The sequence below is a fragment of the Neodiprion virginianus genome, chromosome 4, assembly GCF_021901495.1.
Source record: "Neodiprion virginianus isolate iyNeoVirg1 chromosome 4, iyNeoVirg1.1, whole genome shotgun sequence".
In the NCBI taxonomy this organism is placed as follows: Eukaryota; Metazoa; Arthropoda; class Insecta; order Hymenoptera; family Diprionidae; genus Neodiprion; species Neodiprion virginianus.
The window spans coordinates 18,970,093-18,989,727 of NC_060880.1; the positions used below are offsets into that span (position 1 = coordinate 18,970,093).

General features: G+C 38.9%; 4 protein-coding genes across 7 annotated transcripts; 2 read left to right on the top strand and 2 right to left on the bottom strand.

Moving 5' to 3' along the window:
• Positions 1–35: 35 nt before the first annotated feature.
• Positions 36–4,563, top strand: LOC124302928 (DNA repair endonuclease XPF). Of its 4 annotated transcripts, XM_046759526.1 has the most exons (17): positions 36–174; positions 246–414; positions 490–669; positions 773–953; positions 1,021–1,173; positions 1,240–1,353; positions 1,423–1,571; positions 1,652–1,806; positions 1,912–2,146; positions 2,268–2,427; positions 2,499–2,666; positions 2,830–2,967; positions 3,080–3,307; positions 3,417–3,590; positions 3,700–3,840; positions 3,945–4,139; positions 4,263–4,563. In XM_046759526.1, the coding sequence occupies exons 2-17, from the start codon at positions 347–349 to the stop codon at positions 4,419–4,421; spliced, it is 2,598 nt and encodes an 865-aa protein (XP_046615482.1). In that variant the 5' UTR covers positions 36–174; positions 246–346; the 3' UTR covers positions 4,422–4,563. The 4 variants fall into 4 exon arrangements, with proteins under 4 accessions (XP_046615482.1, XP_046615483.1, XP_046615485.1 ...); XM_046759527.1 differs by lacking the exon at positions 4,263–4,563 and having other exon boundaries at positions 3,905–3,995; XM_046759529.1 differs by lacking the exon at positions 4,263–4,563 and having other exon boundaries at positions 3,717–3,840; positions 3,905–3,995.
• LOC124302933 (uncharacterized) lies at positions 4,485–7,055 on the bottom strand. Its single transcript, XM_046759534.1, has 10 exons — positions 6,876–7,055; positions 6,590–6,778; positions 6,435–6,497; positions 6,230–6,377; positions 5,982–6,174; positions 5,763–5,913; positions 5,479–5,680; positions 5,179–5,390; positions 4,956–5,110; positions 4,485–4,871 (listed from the first exon to the last, which is right to left on the bottom strand). Exons 1-10 carry the CDS (start codon positions 6,918–6,920, stop codon positions 4,715–4,717), a joined length of 1,515 nt encoding a protein of 504 aa, XP_046615490.1. The 5' UTR covers positions 6,921–7,055; the 3' UTR covers positions 4,485–4,714.
• An 895-nt stretch (positions 7,056–7,950) lies between these two features.
• Positions 7,951–13,378, top strand: LOC124302925 (ubiquitin carboxyl-terminal hydrolase 10). The gene is made up of 9 exons (XM_046759519.1): positions 7,951–8,536; positions 8,871–9,057; positions 9,817–11,394; positions 11,498–11,699; positions 11,801–12,050; positions 12,138–12,227; positions 12,364–12,528; positions 12,619–12,847; positions 12,935–13,378. The coding sequence occupies exons 1-9, from the start codon at positions 8,519–8,521 to the stop codon at positions 13,219–13,221; spliced, it is 3,006 nt and encodes a 1,001-aa protein (XP_046615475.1). The 5' UTR covers positions 7,951–8,518; the 3' UTR covers positions 13,222–13,378.
• A 265-nt stretch (positions 13,379–13,643) lies between these two features.
• Positions 13,644–15,403, bottom strand: LOC124302942 (anamorsin). Its single transcript, XM_046759551.1, has 5 exons — positions 15,123–15,403; positions 14,711–15,042; positions 14,456–14,600; positions 14,173–14,285; positions 13,644–14,085 (listed from the first exon to the last, which is right to left on the bottom strand). The coding sequence occupies exons 1-5, from the start codon at positions 15,274–15,276 to the stop codon at positions 13,990–13,992; spliced, it is 840 nt and encodes a 279-aa protein (XP_046615507.1). The 5' UTR covers positions 15,277–15,403; the 3' UTR covers positions 13,644–13,989.
• Positions 15,404–19,635: the final 4,232 nt, after the last annotated feature.

Sequence of the window (19,635 nt, forward strand, 5' to 3'; positions counted from 1 at the left end):
AATATCTTTACCAGCTTCAAGAGGCCTGTGGGGATCGGTGTATATGGTCATCCCTCTCACGATATTAGCAAATATTCCCTCTCAGTCTATCAGCTCCCTGTTCCCGCTGACGAAGGTGAAATCGAGAGTACATACGGAGCAGAAGCTACTTTGCACAAAGACCACACGCTTAAGGTGTGTAACCCTCATTGGTGTGATTTCTGTTATTTTATCAATCTCAATAATTGTAAACCTCATTGTTTCAGAAAGAAAGACCTTCATTTGCCGTGGCGCTGCTGTGGTCGTTAATTGATATTCTTTTTCAAGTTTTCTTTTTGTGAGCTGAATTAGATAGCACATATACGCTATGTTGGAATACGAGAATCAAATGTTCTTGGACATACTCCATGATGATGGTCTAGTTGTTTGTGCCAAGTAAGCAGTAATTGATCCAAACATTTTGAATTGTGTGAGAAATTGGCGAGGAAATTTATATTACTTTATTTGCAGGGGGCTCGGAATTGAGACTGTTTTCATAAACATACTGAAAGTCTACTTGGATCCTGGTAATTTGGTTATTGTGCTCGGCACAAGTGACCATGAAGAATGCTACTTCATCAACAGACTAGAAAACATGGGTGTGAAATTTTTGCCTCGTGTCATCACAGCTCAGTTCCCGGCTAACGAGAGGTAATAGCAATGTGATTTTGGCTCTAGTTTAGTTTACATAAACTACAACACAACATAATATTGGCTTATGCACTAACAAATAACTTCTGATTCTGTAACGCAGGGAGTTGATGTATCTAGATGGCGGTGTTCTCTTTATTTCGGGTAGAATATTCGTGGTTGACCTGTTGAAAAATCGTGTGCCATTGAAGTTGGTGACTGGAATACTGGTTTACAGAGCCCACAATATACTAAATTCGTTTCAGGAAGCCTTCGCCCTTCGCTTGTACAGGCAAAACAATAAGGTAGCGATCGCTAAAGCATGCAAGTAATTCAATTCCAAGTGATCTAATATAAAATTACACTTTATAGACTGGATTTATCAAGGCATTCACAAATTCTGCATTGGCATTCACTGTAGGATTTGCTCAAGTTGAAAGAGTGATGAAAAGTTTATTCGTCAAACAGCTGTACCTTTGGCCTCGTTTTCACGCGCTCGTTAGCAACAGTCTATCAAAATCAAAGGTGGGTCATGGAATTGTCGGATAGCTCTTTATTTCTATATTAAGCTTCTTTTATCTGTTATTGCAGCCAGAAGTAATTGAAATTCATGCAAAACTCACACCAAAGATGTTAAATATACAAATTGCGCTTTTGGATGTCATGAACTACACTGTTAACGAATTGAAGAGGATTAACAAATATGTAAGCTTTACTTTTTTCATGGAGTGACAAAGTTTTCCGATTTTTTCAACTAACATCAACTCATTGCAGTTAGAACTGGAGGAGCTCACGGTTGAAAATGTAATCGCAAAAAAATTTCACAAGCTCCTACAGCATCAGCTGGACCCGATATGGCATCAACTTAGCTTTAAAACCAAACAACTTGTTGCCGATCTCAAAACCTTACGATCGCTTCTTGTGTAAGTGATTCGGAAAATTCATAAATAATAGTATCGTTTACTATCACTACTTTAACATTGTAAAGTATTTCCTTTCGCAGGTCCTTGAATCATGAGGATTCCGTATCTTTTTACGCGACTTTGAATCGCCTACGCACTGCAGAATATGCAATGAATAGTAGCGGTTGGTTGCTACTAGATTGCGTTGAAAATCTGTTCATATCAGGAAAGCGGAGGGTTTACAATGAAAAAGATGGTAATTTGTGTGACAGAGATTTTTAGCAATTTGCTAATGCCTACCGTACAAATACCTAGTAATTATTGTAACTGTTGAAAAGTAAGGCTTCCTAATTTCTTTTAGAATTGAAACCGGAAGCGAGTCCTAAATGGATCGCACTGTCAGAAATTCTACGCGAAATTCAAGACGATATTGACACGAATAAAACTGATCCGGATGAGCTGCGAAAGGTCCTAGTTTTGGTTCAGGACAAAATCACGTGCAACCAACTGAAAGGATACCTGACGATGGGCGCAGGGGAATACTTACTCTACAGAGCGATGTCAAAACTACAACCGAGCAAAATATCAAAACCAAAGTGAGAGCAACGTACCTAAATTGAACAATGGGTTGACAATTTTTATCATCACTCTTAGTAACTACAATTTATTAAATACTGATTAACTTTCATCAAGTTTTGCATTTTTTTATCATCGCAGTGATCAAAATACAGATGCTTTCTCTGCATCCAATCTTCCACCCTCGTCCGAAGCAAACGAATCCACTGAGGATACTGTGGAAAAAGATAGTTACGTACTAACTCTCTCACAGAAGCCATCAAGCGCTGATTGCGCTGAGCAGTTTGAAGAGTGTTCACAGGTACAGTTGCTTCCTTTTAAATGACACTCGGTGCTTGACGTTCGTTTTAGTTAAATGTGCTTTCCCGATAGCTCGACGAATTGGATCTGTCTACAATATCGAAAGTTGCACCGCTGGTCGTTATACAATCATTGAAAAAAAATGGCGATCCAATGGCACTGCTTCAAACACTGTCCGAAATGATGCCAAGCTATGTGATTCTGTATTCTGCTGATATATCTGCCGTCAGACAGCTAGAGGTGAGTTATTAGGCACTGAATTATCTTGTTCATCGATCAAGTTGATAGATATTTTCTCATTTCGAACAACAGAACGTCTAAGCCTCATGTTTTCACAATCATTATTGTACAACAATTGAAATGAATGTAAAATGTTGCTATCCGTCTATTACCTCTTTTTCAGGTATACCAAAGTAATAATCCTTCCATTAAGCTAAAAGTTTTTTTCTTGATTTACGGCGGTTCAGCGGAGGAACAAGCATATCTAACGTCATTGCGCAGGGAAAAGGAGTCCTTCAATATGCTCATCAATACAAAAGCTGTATGTTAGTCTCCAAACTGAGGCAGAGTTAATTTTACTCTATAATTTTTATCTATTTTTCCACTCTTAAGCATAAGAAAAATACAACACTTAACTTCTTTTTTCATTTCAGACAATGGTTGTGCCTGAGGATCAAGACGGCAAGACTGACGACTGCCAGACATTGGTGAGAGGCACCAGTGGCCCGGTACCAGATGCCGAGAATACACGCAAAGGCGGTGTTCAAGAAGATGTTCCTAGATTGGTGGAGAAAATAATTGTAGACATGAGAGAATTCAGGAGCGAATTACCCGCGCTCATACACAAAAGGGGAATAGAGATTGAGCCAGTCACCCTTTTAGTGAGCTCCTTATTTAACGTTTACTATTTCTTTGCATAGTACAATCGACGATGAAATTTTGAGAAGCAAATAAAGTACAACTGGGACACATTTTTCACGTTTGTTACAGATCGGCGACTACATTTTATCACCAGAAATTTGCATTGAGAGAAAGAGTATATCTGATTTAATTGGCTCACTAAACTCTGGAAGGCTATATAATCAAGCAGTCGCTATGACTCGTCACTATGCCAAGCCCATGCTACTTATAGAGTTTGATCCGAACAAGCCATTTTGCTTCCAGGTTCGTTGCCTATTATTAATTCTTATTAAAAAATGTAACAATTAATTTGTAGAGAAACTTTGTGTACAAATTCGATCATGAATATTGTACAATTTGTGCAATTTTACAGAACAACTATTTTCTCAGCGCGGATACAAAAAGCAGCGAAGTTACAGCGAAACTTCAATTGCTCACTCTGCATTTTCCAAAGTTAAAACTGATTTGGTCCCCCAGTCCAAGCGCCACGTCACAATTATTCGAAGAGCTTAAGGTGATTGAAAATACTTGCTATTTAGATTGTTCTGTATTCACAACTATTTTTTCATATTAAAAAGAATTTCATTTCCTCAAATCATGGATGATATATATTCACAGAAGGACAGAGCTCAGCCGGACGCGTTAAAGGCGGCACAAATTGGAGTAGAAGAAAACGTAGACGAAGAATTCATTGTTGATAAATATAACAAGATTCAAGATCTTGTGTCGAAACTCCCAGGGGTCAACTCGAAGAACATGAGAGCATTGCTGAATAAAGGAGAATCGCTGGATCATCTTATCACACTGTCTCAGGTAATTTATTTGCAAATTATATATCTTAACGTTGGGTCCAATTCAAACGATGCTCTGTCCTTTATATATTGGTTTGTCAGACCAAGCTTCCACGTTTTCATTGTATTTTTATTTTCATTGCAGGCTGAGTTGGCTGAAATACTAGGTAATAGCGGAGATGCTCAACTTTTGTACGATGCATTACACAAGAGGAACGCATTGAAGGAAGAACAGTCCGCCAGTCGAAGTGGTCGAGGCGGATCAAAAGTTCGAGGGAGGGGATTATTTCGTAAAAAGAAATAGACCGATATCTAATTAAAACGAGTTTTTATTTTATATTTATTTATTTTATTAGTAAATTTCAATGTTTTATCGATTATAAGTTGTATCTTTGATCTGCGATACATGTAAATATATTTCTCAACTAATACATAAATTTAAATTACGTCATGTTCAGAATGTTTATTCACTTTTTACTTTTGTAAAATTAGTAATCCGCGTTTAACTTGGTAACAAGTTGTCTAAACACGTAATAATTCAATCTATTAGGATATTTTAATTTTTTTTTTTCTTGTTCGTAAAAAAGTAAACAAAGATCACTCATCACCTACTACAGCTTCTGAGGCTATTTCCGAATCCTCTGGATCCTTTCCCAATTCAACCGCGTGTAACAAGGCTTCCTTCAGTACTTCTTCCACGAGTGACATACCGTCCGGTGTCACTAATCCTTCAGTAATCTTTTTCACTTCCTCACTACACCAAATTAAACAATTTTCAATCATATTTCACTTTTTTTTTCTCAGTAGCATTATCCACATTATTTTTCGCCTTAAATACCTCAAAAACACTTTTTGGCAATCTTCTTGTTCGCGTAACTCCCGGCTTTCGATACGATTAACTCTGGCAAGAGCCGCAGACGCAACTTCGCAAGCTAGTTCAAGAATCCATTGTGCTGTACCCACACTATCCATCGACATTCGTTCCAAATTTGCCTGGGATATGAATTCCAAACCGACATTGTACCCCATAGCCCTACAGGTTCCATATCATTTCAGCTTACCTCATCATCACAGGCATTCAAAGCTTGGGCAACAATTTCTTTACCAACTCCACGTATGAGAGCTAGTTTTTCCTCGTCACTTGATGTGGCGAAGTCGAATGAAAATTCTGCACCCTCTCCTGATTCGCGACCAGGGCAAACCTGGTTCATATCTATATTCAACTCCATAGCTGGACTCGCCTTCTGCCTCTCCGGCAAAAGCATATCAGTTCCTGTGAATCAAACAAGTCATATGTCACAACAAATAATTTCATGGTGATTACAGGTTTTTCAGTTAGAATAATTATTTTTTGAAATCACCTGGCAGATAGTCGGTCGCAAGAGTGTAAAGACCGGACAAATACCGTTCCGCCATAAGAAGAGAGATTGTGTCACGATCATCCAATTTGTCAGCGACATTATCAAGCCACGGATCGATGCCTGGATATCCGGGATAAATGTAAGGACAGGGACCCGGACACTCCCCTTGTGGCATCGGAGTAGATAATTCAATAGCATGTTTCTAAACAACAGTGCAACATAAATGGGCTAAAAGTTACTCCAATTTTCCTAACTCTTGAAAGCCTGCATAATATTTTACTAACGACAAAGGCATCGGGTCCAGCCTCCATGTCTGGTTCTTCTCCAAAGAAGTATTGTCCACAGCGAGAGATAACTATTCGCCTTAATGGTTTCTCGAATAAAGTTGGAACCTGCTCAATCTTTTTCAACGTTTCTACCCCATCGACCAATTGCCTGTGAAAAGAAATGACTGGTTGAAACGGATAATCGCAACCAATTTGGCCAGACATTATCCATCTCACCCGAAGGCAACATAATAGTAGTCCATCCATGGATTGGCTTTCAAGGAAACAACGAATTGAGACCCATTGCTGTCCTTCCCGTTGTTTGCCATTGAAAGAACTCCGCGCCGATTGTGGGGTACGCAGTACGTTTCGTCAGGAATCACAGCACCATTTGTTGCTGTTCCACCACCTCCACGGATTAGTTCTACATCTGTTAAAAAATTTAAGTGTACATGCGGTCGTTGAACATATAAAATCTCTGTTACCTCCGCACTGCAGCCATCCATTTTCGACAATACGATGGACGATCGTATTTTTGTAATGTAAGCGGGTACCGTCCTTCGTGTGGCCTTGATCTCCAATACATAGATCTAAGAAATTCTTGCAAGTACGAGGCAGCAGATCTGAGAACAGCTGGATAAAATTTGCTTCTTAATTTAACTTCCTTTCAAGAAGATAATATGTTCTCACCACGAAAAGGAAAGAGCCTATCGTTTGATTGTTGATAGTGAATGTGAAGTAGACAAAATCCCTCTGAAATATCATATATACAACAGTTATTGCGTAAGTTCTGTGTGTGTTATTAGTTCAATGTATCAATGGAATTTAAAAACTTAAAAGCTTACTCCGGAGTTTTCTATATATTCTTGAAATTGTTGCGTTATGAGGTCTTGATAGTAACCCCCTGTTGTCGGTAAGCAAAATACGTAGCTTTCGCTTATGTAATCTGCAAAGTCTTTGTCGTTACCGATGTACTCGTTGTTTAAAAAAACCATTACCTGTCTGTTGGATAACCATACGCGATTTCCAATTCGCTGCGAATTGAAAACATTATAGAACTAACTCTAATCTGTATTTAAAGTGTAAAACAAAAAAAAAAAATACGTAATTCAGTAAGATCAGCATCAATACCGGTTTCATTTTCTTCATGTATTCGTGCCAGTCAACCTGCAGCATCGCTCTTATTTCGGGTGTAGAAAATCGGAAGGGTAAATGATCGTGTAATTTATTAGCTATTAATCGGGCCTTTTGAAAATCTATCGTAGTCAAGAGGCCTGCGAGTTTTATCTCTATCTGTGGAACTTCCGCACGATTTAGAAACCGATCTCTGACAAACGGCTCCTCGCCGAGACTGCTCGCTACGCGCTCCGTCCTCGGACATCGTCCGGAAATCGTGAAACCAGCCATAAATCAACTTTGATACTAATATTATATCATTCCAGCTAATCTGATTCAATGAAATAGCGCTAAAATGATATTTCAATCAGTGTCAGTCATTTTGTGCCGTTTGAACTATCCAAGATGGCCCCGCCGTTGTGCCAGGCCATTCACTATTGGGATATCTGGCAGAGGCGTGGCTTAAAAAATTACACCTAGCGGTGAAAATATGCATTAGAGTGAATAAGTCACACTGTACATAAAAAAAATGTAAGCAACTGTATTTTTATAAAATTGAATTTTGTTTTTGTAATTTTAAAATATAAAATGAAACTTTCATTGCAAGAAATTTGTATATTTGCACATAAACAAGTACATAGTCCAAGTCAGCTGATGCGATTCAACCTACTCGCTTACAATTAGATGTCAGTCATTTTGTGCCATTTGAACTATCCAAAATCACCCCACCAACGTGTCGGGCCATTCATTATTGGGCTATCTGGCAGAGGCGTGGCTTAAAAAATGGCACCTAGCGGTGAAAATATGTATTAGAGTAAGAACGCTACACTGTACATAAAAAAATGTCGACAAGTGTATTTTTATAAAAATGAATTTTGTTTTTGTAATTTTAAAATATAAAATGAAACTTTCATTACAAGAAATTTGTAAATTTGCACATAAACAAGTTCATAGTCCAAGTCAGCTGATGCGATTCGACCTACTCACTCACATGTTGAATATCGCCACCAGATAGCGTATCCAAGCGCTAGCGGTCCCATCGAGAAAAGAGGTGGTAGGGGTTGCACGTTCAGTGGGCTGCACACTGGAGTTTCGACACGACGCTTCACTTCGCGCAGAGCTCTGATGGAGTGAGGTGGATCGTCGAGTGTGTGAGGTGAAGTGCGTTCCAAACTTGTAGTCAAAGAGAATACAACTCAAACATTAATCACGTACATTTTTTTATTACATCACTATTTTGGCCACTCCTGATTTTAAAATATTTTTACAAGTTCCACTCTTAGACTAGTCCCACTAACGCATCCGAAATATTGAACGCCACCTATGAGAATTTCGTATTGTTAGTGACGGAAGATATTCGTATCAACTTGTGGCACTGGTTTGTGGCGAAACTGTTCTAGTCTCACACGGTGTAGTTCGTGGCGAGTAAATTTCATACAAATTTTCCACTTCGGATGAGAAAAACGGGTAGATTTTTCGCAGTGACTTTCAACAAACTTGTTGAGATAACGGAAAGCCTGCCGAAAGTTCAGTGAAATATTAGTGAAAGGTGCATAAATTTAAAGACACAGAGTTCTATTTGTTCTCCGGGACCGGTACAGTGGCCGTACGATTTAATTAAAATTAAATCGGGCACGTTTAAAGAATTACCAAATGAAATGGATATAAAATATAAGGTAAGCGAGATAAGTTTGTGACAATCTTTATTAGTCCACGTTTGTCTTCTGGCTTGTTAGTTATTATTGAAACTAACTGGGCCGTAATATCTAACCGGCAATATACGAGGCAAAATAATCGACATCGTCTTATGCCATACAAATAATTCAACAAGCATGCGAATTTATCACAATTTCGAAGCGTTGAGGTTAGCGGAATGCGCATCGCATGCAGCGCATTCTAACATTTCTAACCTCACTAATTTCGGTGCATACGTGAGGCAGGTTTCGCCACTTTGATTGTTCCCCGATTTCGAAAAACGTAAATATTCACAAACTCGTAATTCTGTTTCAGAGCGAGTATGAGTTTTTGGATATGTCGGGCTTAGACGACAGAACTAAATGCGAAATAATTGTCGTTCTTAACTCCGGTACCGCCACGGAAGTATTACAGTTACCGTGGGATACTGGAGAGACAGAATACTACGGTGCAGAGGTCATATCGGAAGCTTTAGACACTAATCGAAGCTGGCAAACCTACGGTAAGAAGAAATTTGAGTTTTCGTTAAGGGGTACAGTGTACGCTAGATATATGACCCTGCCGCGGGGCCCGAGGAGAGAAAAATTCTCCGTAATGGCTAGTTGCTAAATGTTCCTACTGCACGGCAGGGGGCACTAGGGGGTGACAGTGCAGCGCAGTGGATGATGGGCACGCTGAGGTGGGGGATGAGCGCGTTGAAGTGGCCGATGAGCGCGCTGAGGTGGGGGATGCCGCATTTGAATTGCGACCGTGCGTGTGGAGGGGGGCACCCGCTCGCATTCGAATAACCTTATACTGACTGGCCATTTATCTAGCGCCCACTGTATATACAAATAGACATTTGAAAAAGCAGGTGAATTCAGGAGACTCGAGAACCAACAGTCCAATTAGATTCGGATTTGTTTTACTTGAAAGTATTTCGATTAAGTTTAATTTCCAGTATTCATTTTGTTAAAATTATCAAACAAGAAGCATTGTTATTTATAATAACGTAAAACATTTTGCTTGGCAATATGTTTAGCAATGCTTGCAACATCTCAAATAATTTCAATCAAATCACCCAAATCGATTCAGTAAAAAAATAAAAACGTAACTGAAGCCTAATCTACATACTTTCAAATGAAACAAACCCCAATAGAATTGGATAAAATGGTTCTCATGCTTTAAATCTCCAAAATTTATCCACTTTTTCAACCCTGTAATTGAATAAACCACCTTCTTCTAATTAACTCTTTAAAATCCTTTATCTTGTATCTTCCAGACCCGGAACAGAGCCAAATGTCTTATGAAGGCGAGATGGTAACGTCAGGAGCGGCAGTCATAGCGCGGATGCCACAAATGGATATGCCTTACGCTCACACTCATCGTCAAATGATGACTCCAGTTTACACCGGAATGGTTCTCACTCAACCTAACATGTACGAAATGGGTCCAGAATTTAGCACACAGACTTACATGCAGGGTATGGGTTTCCCACATCCGTTATACCTCCAAGAAACTGAGATTCACGAGGTGCCGCTGGGCAGAGAGAACAGAAGACGAGGCCATCACCGCGGCCGAGGCAGCAAACGGGATGCCAGCAGCCGCTACATGGACTCGGGCAACGAAATAGGACCTGCTTACCACTCTGCTCAGGCTCAGTACCACAGAATGCAGAGAAACATGTGTTCCCCGACGATTTACTACCAGACGGAACACTCGAATCCTCAGCGACAGCGTTCTTACTACCCATCGACGACCCTCTATTCCCCGTCCTCACAGCACCCCGTTTATAACCAGGTTAGTCAGCACCCGGGAGCCGGTACTCAGTACACGCAACACAATTCTACGACTCCAGCATCTCGCTCGCGTCCGGAGTTGGCAAAGAGTTCGGTGCAAAAAGAGGATCCCGTCCCTCGCCCAAATGCCAGTAACTATGGTCCGCCACCTCTAAGTATTCAGAAAAAGCCAGAGCCGATAAACTCCCCTCAAACAAATATAGACTGTGTCACAACCGTGATCGTTAATAACAGTGCGAGCAAGCAGAAGCTTGATAACAGCGTTGCTACTGACTCTGTCTCCAGTAGCAATAACAGTTTTAATAATAGTAATAATAATAATTGTTCTAGTAGTACTATTAGTAGTATCAATAGTAGGTACAGTAACAATAATAAGACTATCAATAATAATAATATCAACAACAACAAAGTGCCTCCTGTGAACATGACGATAGAGCACAATATCGTCGCTACGGTTAATAAGAGTTGCGAACTTTCAGAGAAAACTGATGTACCGTATGTCAATATTAACAGCAGTATTCAAGTCAAACAAAAGACGGAGAATAACGTCGAGTTCAGGAAGGATACCGTCTCCCTTAATCAGACAAATGTTCCCAAAACTACGGTCAAACCAGAACCAGTTGCAAAAATTGATGAACCACAAGAGGAGAGTGTAAAAATTAGTGTTCAGGCAGTTGAAAAACAAAAGGAAAGTGTTCCAACACCACAGTTGCTGATAACTCCTGTTACTCGCGCAGCACCGGAATCCAGTCCATCTTGGGCTAGTATTTTGAAAAAAACAAATAACGAACCCTTTCCTTCTGGCATAACAAACGGCAAACCTACAGCACGCATTTGTCCAATGTGCGTTGATGTTGCATCAGATTGTGAAGCTACGCTAAAAACGAATTTTTCGCCCAACGAAGCACCTGGAACTCGACAATTACATGGAAAGCCTAGAGCCTTTCCGGCACTCGAACCTATCAACCATGCAACGACAGCCTCAAATCGAACTGAGGTGCAGAAAGAGTGTAATAATTCTTCAAACAAGTTTAATGACCTCGACGCATTCAAAACAGGAGGTAAGATTCTATCTTGTCTCAAATGTTGCTAGATTTCACTGTAATGGAAAAAATTTTCCTAGAGATCTGAGCAAATCTAATACTAGTTTTTTTTTCTTTTCAGAGTTCTTATCAAAATATCAAATGAAGAAACAAACTGTCAGTCTTTTACCTCGAGGGCTGATCAATCGAAACAATTACTGTTACATCAACAGCATACTGCAGGCACTCCTTGCTTGCCCACCGTTCTATAATCTCCTCATGGCTATGCCTTATTCCAAGAATACTGCACGTAATAGTACCTCCAACAATTTGATAACCAATATGTGCGTATATTATTTTATTCTTCACACTGTAGTAATTCATAATTTGAATAGATGTTTAAACCATTTACGAATGTATACTCAATCGAAAATTCTTTTCGCAGGATTCGATTTGTACATGAATTCTCTCCGCTAGCAGCTGGGGCTCGATTGCCAAGGAAAGACAAAACACATAAATGTGCCGATGAAACTGTCGTTAATGTACAATCTGGCATTGCCTTTGAGCCTACTTATGTCTACACTATGTTAAAGAATACGTCGTGTGCTAGTGTGTTTTCTGTCGAAGGCAGGCAGGAAGATGCCGAAGAATTTCTCTCTTGTCTGCTTAATGGCATTAGTGATGAAATGCTTGAAGTATGTAATTTATATTTTTTTTATACAAAGCAAAACAGTTCTTTTCTTTATGAATATTTACTGAACCAGTGTCTTTCATTTTTTTAGATGATGAAATTGGGAAGCAATGAAACTACTCCCACTACCACTGAGAACGAATTTCTTCAAACAAATCAGGGCGATCAGGAAGAGTGGAAAGTATGTATGATGATAATCATTTATTTTTAGTTCCGTTTCAAACGTTGCGTGCATTTTATTTCCTTAACACGTGGGATTTATTATAACTAATTGGTCAATTGAAATTTATCTCATTGCTGCATTGATATTGTTCTAGATCATGGGACCAAAGAATAAAGGATCCATCACACGATGTACAGAATTCGGACGAACACCTTTATCAGATATATTCCGCGGGCAATTGAGATACAGGGTATCCCGCGCAGGAGAACAGCCGACGGATAATGTTCAGCCTTTCTTCACTTTGCAGTTGGACATTGAGGTATTTTCAGAAACAATGAAACGCCTTTTTTTAACCGATCAAAAGTTTGGACGCAATATTTGGTATAATAATTGTTTTTGAATCTTTCAGAAAGCTGAATCTGTAAAAGGAGCTCTGGAAATATTAGTCGGCCGAGATCAGCTCGAGGGAATGACGTGCAGCAAAACAAAACGGGAGATCGAAGCATGGAAGCAAGTCACCCTCGAGGAGCTTCCGGTGATTCTAATTCTCCATCTCAAGTGGTTTGACTACAAACTAGATGGATGTTCGAAGATTTTAAAGAGCGTAGAGTTTCCGATTGACCTCAAAATAGACAGCAGTAAGTCAGAGAGTGTAATTTTGTGATGTTTACTTGTTTTCAGAAAATTCAAAACAACTGATCAATCATTTCTCTTCAATGTTTCAGAAATTCTGTCGTCAAATGCGTCTAAAAAACTTTCGCCTAAACAAAAACAATATAAATTATTTGCCGTGACATATCACGATGGAAAAGAAGCCACTAAAGGGCATTACGTCACGGATGCTTTTCACGTTGGTTACGGAGGCTGGGTGAGGTACGACGATAGCTCACTTAGGGGAGTCTCAGAACGTAATGTGTTGAACCCGCTGCCGCCCAGAGTACCGTATCTTTTATATTACAGAAGATTGGATACCATCGGTAATAACCAGCTTAACAACGACAGGATTCGTTAAGTAGTTGATAAGAAATTTAGTAGATAAAACTGCATCTTTTTCTATAGTTTCTATATACATATATAAATTTCAACATTTTTTCACCATACAATTTATATTTAGCTATGAAAATTTATCAAATGACTCGTTACTAGATATTATAAAAATTGCCTTAATTTTTCTCTACAATGATAGTAATAATCATGATGATAATAATATTTGATGTATAATTTATCAGATTCTTAAATGAAATATTAAGAAAATTAATGGAAATAATTTTGATTACTTTTGCGACGTCTTCAATAATTTTATAATGAAAAATCGCAGTTTTCAGAATGTAAAAATTTTATGAGGAAAGTTAATAAACAATGCGGGAATCTGATATGACATTGGAGCGATACTTTACCTCTGAATTTTTCACTGAATTATTGACAATTATTCCCTCTGGTTTACTCATTTTTTATTTTGAGTTCAAATTGTTTGTATTTGTGTTTTACATCTCTTAACATGTTTGATAGATCAGCAAACAAAAAAAACAATGATAATAATAATAATAATAATATTGGAACAGCTCCATTGTACAGTCGTTTATTTTAAAAGGGGGGTTTTTTTTCTTTTCATTTCAACCCTTCTATTTAATCAATAATTTAATTATATCTGATCTATAAGATATCGTCTATATGTCTATTGTAATCAAACAGGGAATGAAAATCTTGTTTGTAATTCGACCGTAAAATGTGGTGTCCATCATTAAGAATCAACTAATAGGTGTTTAACACAAGATCCGCATTAATTGTTAGGCAGCAAGATTTTTTCTCCTGGCTTAAAAGCTGGCATTCCTAAATACGGGCAGCTCGCACAACGGAAAGCATCTCCCAAATAACACTGAAATAATGTAATAAAATAAAATTTGACCTATGAAAGAACAAGCAAAAATACTTTTATTGTAATTAGATGTACAAATACACATACGCTTCCACAGGAAGATTTTTCCACTTTCTGCGTGACAGTTTCTCCCGATAATTCCTCGGCTAATCCACAACTGCAATCTTTACATGCCTTCCGCTTCCCGGTTGTAGCGCAAACTAAAATTTAAAAAAAACGGAATGAATTTAGCAGTTTATAAAATTATACAAATTAATTTAGCTTTTAATAATACGAATCTTTTTTTATGATCTAATCCTTAGGTTGTTAATTCTTGATGATTCTTTGTGGTTCTAGCCAACCCGGGTGAATCAATATGCAATTCAATTACCTTTAAGGGAAGCTACTTGTGGTTTTTGAATGTCACTTTCATCCAAAAGAGTATCCTCATCTATTAAATCTTCCTCTACCGCATCATCCAGTTTCCATACATTTACAGCGGATTTAGCCAATGGAAGGGCCATCGAGGAACCTACCTGCCAATAGAAAATATGCAATAACTTTGTTAGATTATAAATCATACATTTCCAAAATTTTACAACGCAATCAATGTCTATGGAAGAAATCTGTCATGTCACAAACTTGCCTCGAATTGTGGTTTCTTGCCTATAATTTGGCATACTTTGACCTCATCTACGTTATATTGTTCAGAAAGACTTTTTCGAAGTTCGGATGAGACTGCGGAAGCTTTGCAGTCTGGAGATTCTAGGAGGAATCCATTTAGTTTGAATTTTAAAATCAGTTCCGCACATGTCCCGAGATTTTGATGACCGGATTGCGTTACGACCGGCTCCTGAATAACAATCTTTCCACCAGGTGATAAAATGCGGAGTGCCTCAGCGAGGAGGATATTATTATGGATAATTGGATGCAGAAATCCTGATAAAATTGTGTCGACAGAAGAGGCGTCGTGATTTGCTGCAATAAGGTTATAACGACAATAATTCATGATTATGAGACTGGAGAACTTCATCACTGCAATAGTTGTTCAAACTTACATTTTATGATCTGATTCGAATTCTCCAGTGAAACGCTACCAGAGTTTCCAACCTTAGATTTGGTCTGTGAAACAAACTCCTGCAATTCTTCAAGCGGTGTTCCAGGACACCATATTATTAAAACCTTGTTACCTTCGGTCACAAAATTTTCCATCTTCCCCCGTATACCTGGTCGAGAGTGAATGACAACGTGATTTATGTATTTAAATATGGATTGGAACAACACTCACTGTACTCAATGACTGACAGAAGCACAAGTTTATCGTCTGACGTTGAGCTTCGACTCAATTGCGTGTTAAGCTTAGATTTCATGGGCAGCAAAACGCAGAGTGTGGACACTTTATTGTTTCATGGACGTCGTCGGTTTGACGTAAGGTTGGCCAAGCAACTGAAACTTTTTTCAATTTCGACTATACCAATCGTTCGGTAGTCGATTGGTGGTGATTGGTAGCCTAATCAAATCATTTGGTAGTCAATTTATATCAAATAAACAAATCGAGGCGCTCGGTTGGCCAGATTTTTTTAATTTTCACTTCAGTTAAACTCGACAGAAGTTTAATCGACGCGCAATCATTTGACGATCACGATAAACTTGATAAGAACGATTAGTGGTCCACCATTTGGCTGGAAAGCCCAAAAAACTGAATGGGAAAATAAACTACGCGCTTTTTCCTCAGATCTGGTGAATTTCTCCTGGAGCTGTGGAAGCTTTCCAAACAAACGCGGTGGTTTCCACGATCGTGTTTCCGTCCGTTGACAGCGTCTCCGTACCGCGATGTGATAACGCATTTCAAAACTCCTTCCCGATTTTAAACGAAATTTTCATCGTTTTTTGGCGATTGTAAGTTTGTGATATCGAATTTCCGACATTTGATAGTAATTACTTGATCAATAATCAATTGTCAGGTTAGGATTTACTTAGCCTGTGTGTACTTACCGACTTGCAGCGTTACCGACTTGTCGGCGATACAAGAAATTAACTATGAGAATAAATTTCTTCCAAAATTCGTAGCGGAACAGTGATTAATTGAACTACAGGTACCCGAGAAACGAACATATACATAGATCAGAAATAATAATAGATCTGATGTAATAATGATGCAGAGACCAAAAAGTATATATGTATATGCGGTCCATGTACGTTATTAATATATATGATCCATTTGCAATTGATACGTGATGCATACTGTAGATTTTATAATTTTCCAGGAGACAAACTATATTACCTACAATAATACGTCTATAATATGAACTCATTATACATCTATTCGACACGTACTCGATGTATTCCATAACATTAATATTGATAAATATTCCAACAACTTTTCATTTGCTCTCTCGATCTTGAATTTTCGTAGGCATAGAATCGAAACGCTGTTTTAGCTAGTCGCAAGTGAAGTATTTACGTTGGGTAGAGAAGCAGAATGTTTTTTCGAAAAGTTTTCTTATGGAAAAAAATTCAGAGTAACTGTAATACATCACGAATGCGCTAATTTTGATCGAGATGAAATGGATGCTCCGTATATGAGACAGTATTCAACGCAGTGTCCGGATTTAAAGGCCTCAAAAGGTGACTGTTATCGATTTTTTTATTTTTTTTTGAGAGGGAGAGAAAGAACGAAGCTTCTTAACACTTCGAGTGTATTTCAACACACATTTGAAAGGTACGAGCAAAATTTTTCATCGTCCAACTGTCGCAGAACGACAGCGTTATCAGCTGATCCGTTAACTTATGGATATATCTTCAGTCAACGGCTGACCATCGAATGGGCCTGGCCGCTTGAGTCTGGAATCGGCAGGAGAGATAAAGTGTGTATTTCTTGTATGAAATGTGAAAACTAAAATCGTTATACAACATACACCATACATCATACATCGTACATCATACATCATACATCATGCATCATACATCATCATACCTAGTATTACAGTTCGAAACCAAAGTTTGAATTTTCGGATGTTCGGAAAGTGACGTCACCAATCTAAAATCGGCTAGCCGAGTTCCTCAGTCCGGTAACAACCGCGCAGTAGAGCGGACGGATGAGAGTCGCGCTCCGCAAATTTCGAGTACCGGGTTCTCAACCTCCCGGATCCCGCGCTTCGGGTCCGCTACGTATTTCGAGTACCGGGTTCTCAACCTCCCGGATCCCGCGTTTCGGGTCCGCTGCGCGGTGAAACTCGACTTCCAGGATAAGCGCTCCGTGGTTCCTCGTTCATGTTTACAATAAATTATTTCAATTCGTTTTTCGCGCAACCCCAAATTCGGTAGCTGTCAGTCCGCTAATAAAATTTCTCGACTTCCAGGATAAGCGCTCCGTGGTTCCTCGTTCATGTTTACAATAAATTATTTCAATTCGTTTTTCGCGCAAGCCCAAATTCGGTAGCTGTCAGTCCGCTAATAAAATTTCTCGACTTCCAGGATAAGCGCTCCGTGGTTCCTCGTTCATGTTTACAATAAATTATTTCAATTCGTTTTTCGCGCAACCCCAAATTCGGTAGCTGTCAGTCCGCTAATAAAATTTCTCGACTTCCAGGATAAGCGCTCCGTGGTTCCTCGTTCATGTTTACAATAAATTATTTCAATTCGTTTTTCGCGCAAGCCCAAATTCGGTAGCTGTCAGTCCGCTAATAAAATTTCTCGACTTCCAGGATAAGCGCTCCGTGGTTCCTGGTTCATGTTTACAATAAATTATTTCAATTCGTTTTTCGCGCAAGCCCAAATTCGGTAGCTGTCAGTCCGCTAATAAAATTTCTCGACTTCCAGGATAAGCGCTCCGTGGTTCCTCGTTCATGTTTACAATAAATTATTTCAATTCGTTTTTCGCGCAACCCCAAATTCGGTAGCTGTCAGTCCGCTAATAAAATTTCTCGACTTCCAGGATAAGCGCTCCGTGGTTCCTCGTTCATGTTTACAATAAATTATTTCAATTCGTTTTTCGCGCAAGCCCAAATTCGGTAGCTGTCAGTCCGCTAATAAAATTTCTCGACTTCCAGGATAAGCGCTCCGTGGTTCCTCGTTCATGTTTACAATAAATTATTTCAATTCGTTTTTCGCGCAACCCCAAATTCGGTAGCTGTCAGTCCGCTAATAAAATTTCTCGACTTCCAGGATAAGCGCTCCGTGGTTCCTCGTTCATGTTTACAATAAATTATTTCAATTCGTTTTTCGCGCAAGCCCAAATTCGGTAGCTGTCAGTCCGGTAATAAAATTTCTCGACTTCCAGGATAAGCGCTCCGTGGTTCCTGGTTCATGTTTACAATAAATTATTTCAATTCGTTTTTCGCGCAAGCCCAAATTCGGTAGCTGTCAGTCCGCTAATAAAATTTCTCGACTTCCAGGATAAGCGCTCCGTGGTTCCTCGTTCATGTTTACAATAAATTATTTCAATTCGTTTCTCGCGCAACCCCAAATTCGGTGGCTGTCAGTCCGCTAATAAAATTTCTCGACTTCCAGGATAAGCGCTCCGTGGTTCCTGGTTCATGTTTACAATAAATTATTTCAATTCGTTTTTCGCGCAAGCCCAAATTCGGTAGCTGTCAGTCCGCTAATAAAATTTCTCGACTTCCAGGATAAGCGCTCCGTGGTTCCTGGTTCATGTTTACAATAAATTATTTCAATTCGTTTTTCGCGCAAGCCCAAATTCGGTAGCTGTCAGTCCGCTAATAAAATTTCTCGACTTCCAGGATAAGCGCTCCGTGGTTACTCGTTCATGTTTACAATAAATTATTTCAATTCGTTTTTCGAGCAAGCCCAAATTCGATAGCTGTCAGTCCGCTAATAAAATTTCTCGACTTCCAGGATAAGCGCTCCGTGGTTCCTCGTTCATGTTTACAATAAATTATTTCAATTCGTTTTTCGCGCAACCCCAAATTCGGTAGCTGTCAGTCCGCTAATAAAATTTCTCGACTTCCAGGATAAGCGCTCCGTGGTTCCTCGTTCATGTTTACAATAAATTATTTCAATTCGTTTTTCGCGCAAGCCCAAATTCGGTAGCTGTCAGTCCGCTAATAAAATTTCTCGACTTCCAGGATAAGCGCTCCGTGGTTCCTCGTTCATGTTTACAATAAATTATTTCAATTCGTTTTTCGCGCAAGCCCAAATTCGGTAGCTGTCAGTACGCTCATAAAATTTCTATAACTTTATATTCTTCTCGTAATCTTTTTGGTCAAATATGTCGATAAAGAAATTATATTAAACCTTACACATTATTTTTGATTTGTTCTCATGCTGAAAATATTTATTAGTATTCGAGGTATAACTCGAGGTGGTTGGCGGTGGTCGTTGGGGGTGGTTGAAGATGGTCGGCGGTGGACGAGGAGGAGGACAAGGAGGACGAGGATTTGTGCTCGGTGAGTAAAACACTTTTATAATATTTCATGGCAATTGTAATTATATTTTATTTGAAATATTTCAAACTAGTCATGTTTACAATAAATTATTTCAATTCATTTTTCGTGCAAGCACATATTCAGTAGCTATGAATAATCTTATACAATTTGTTATATTATTAAT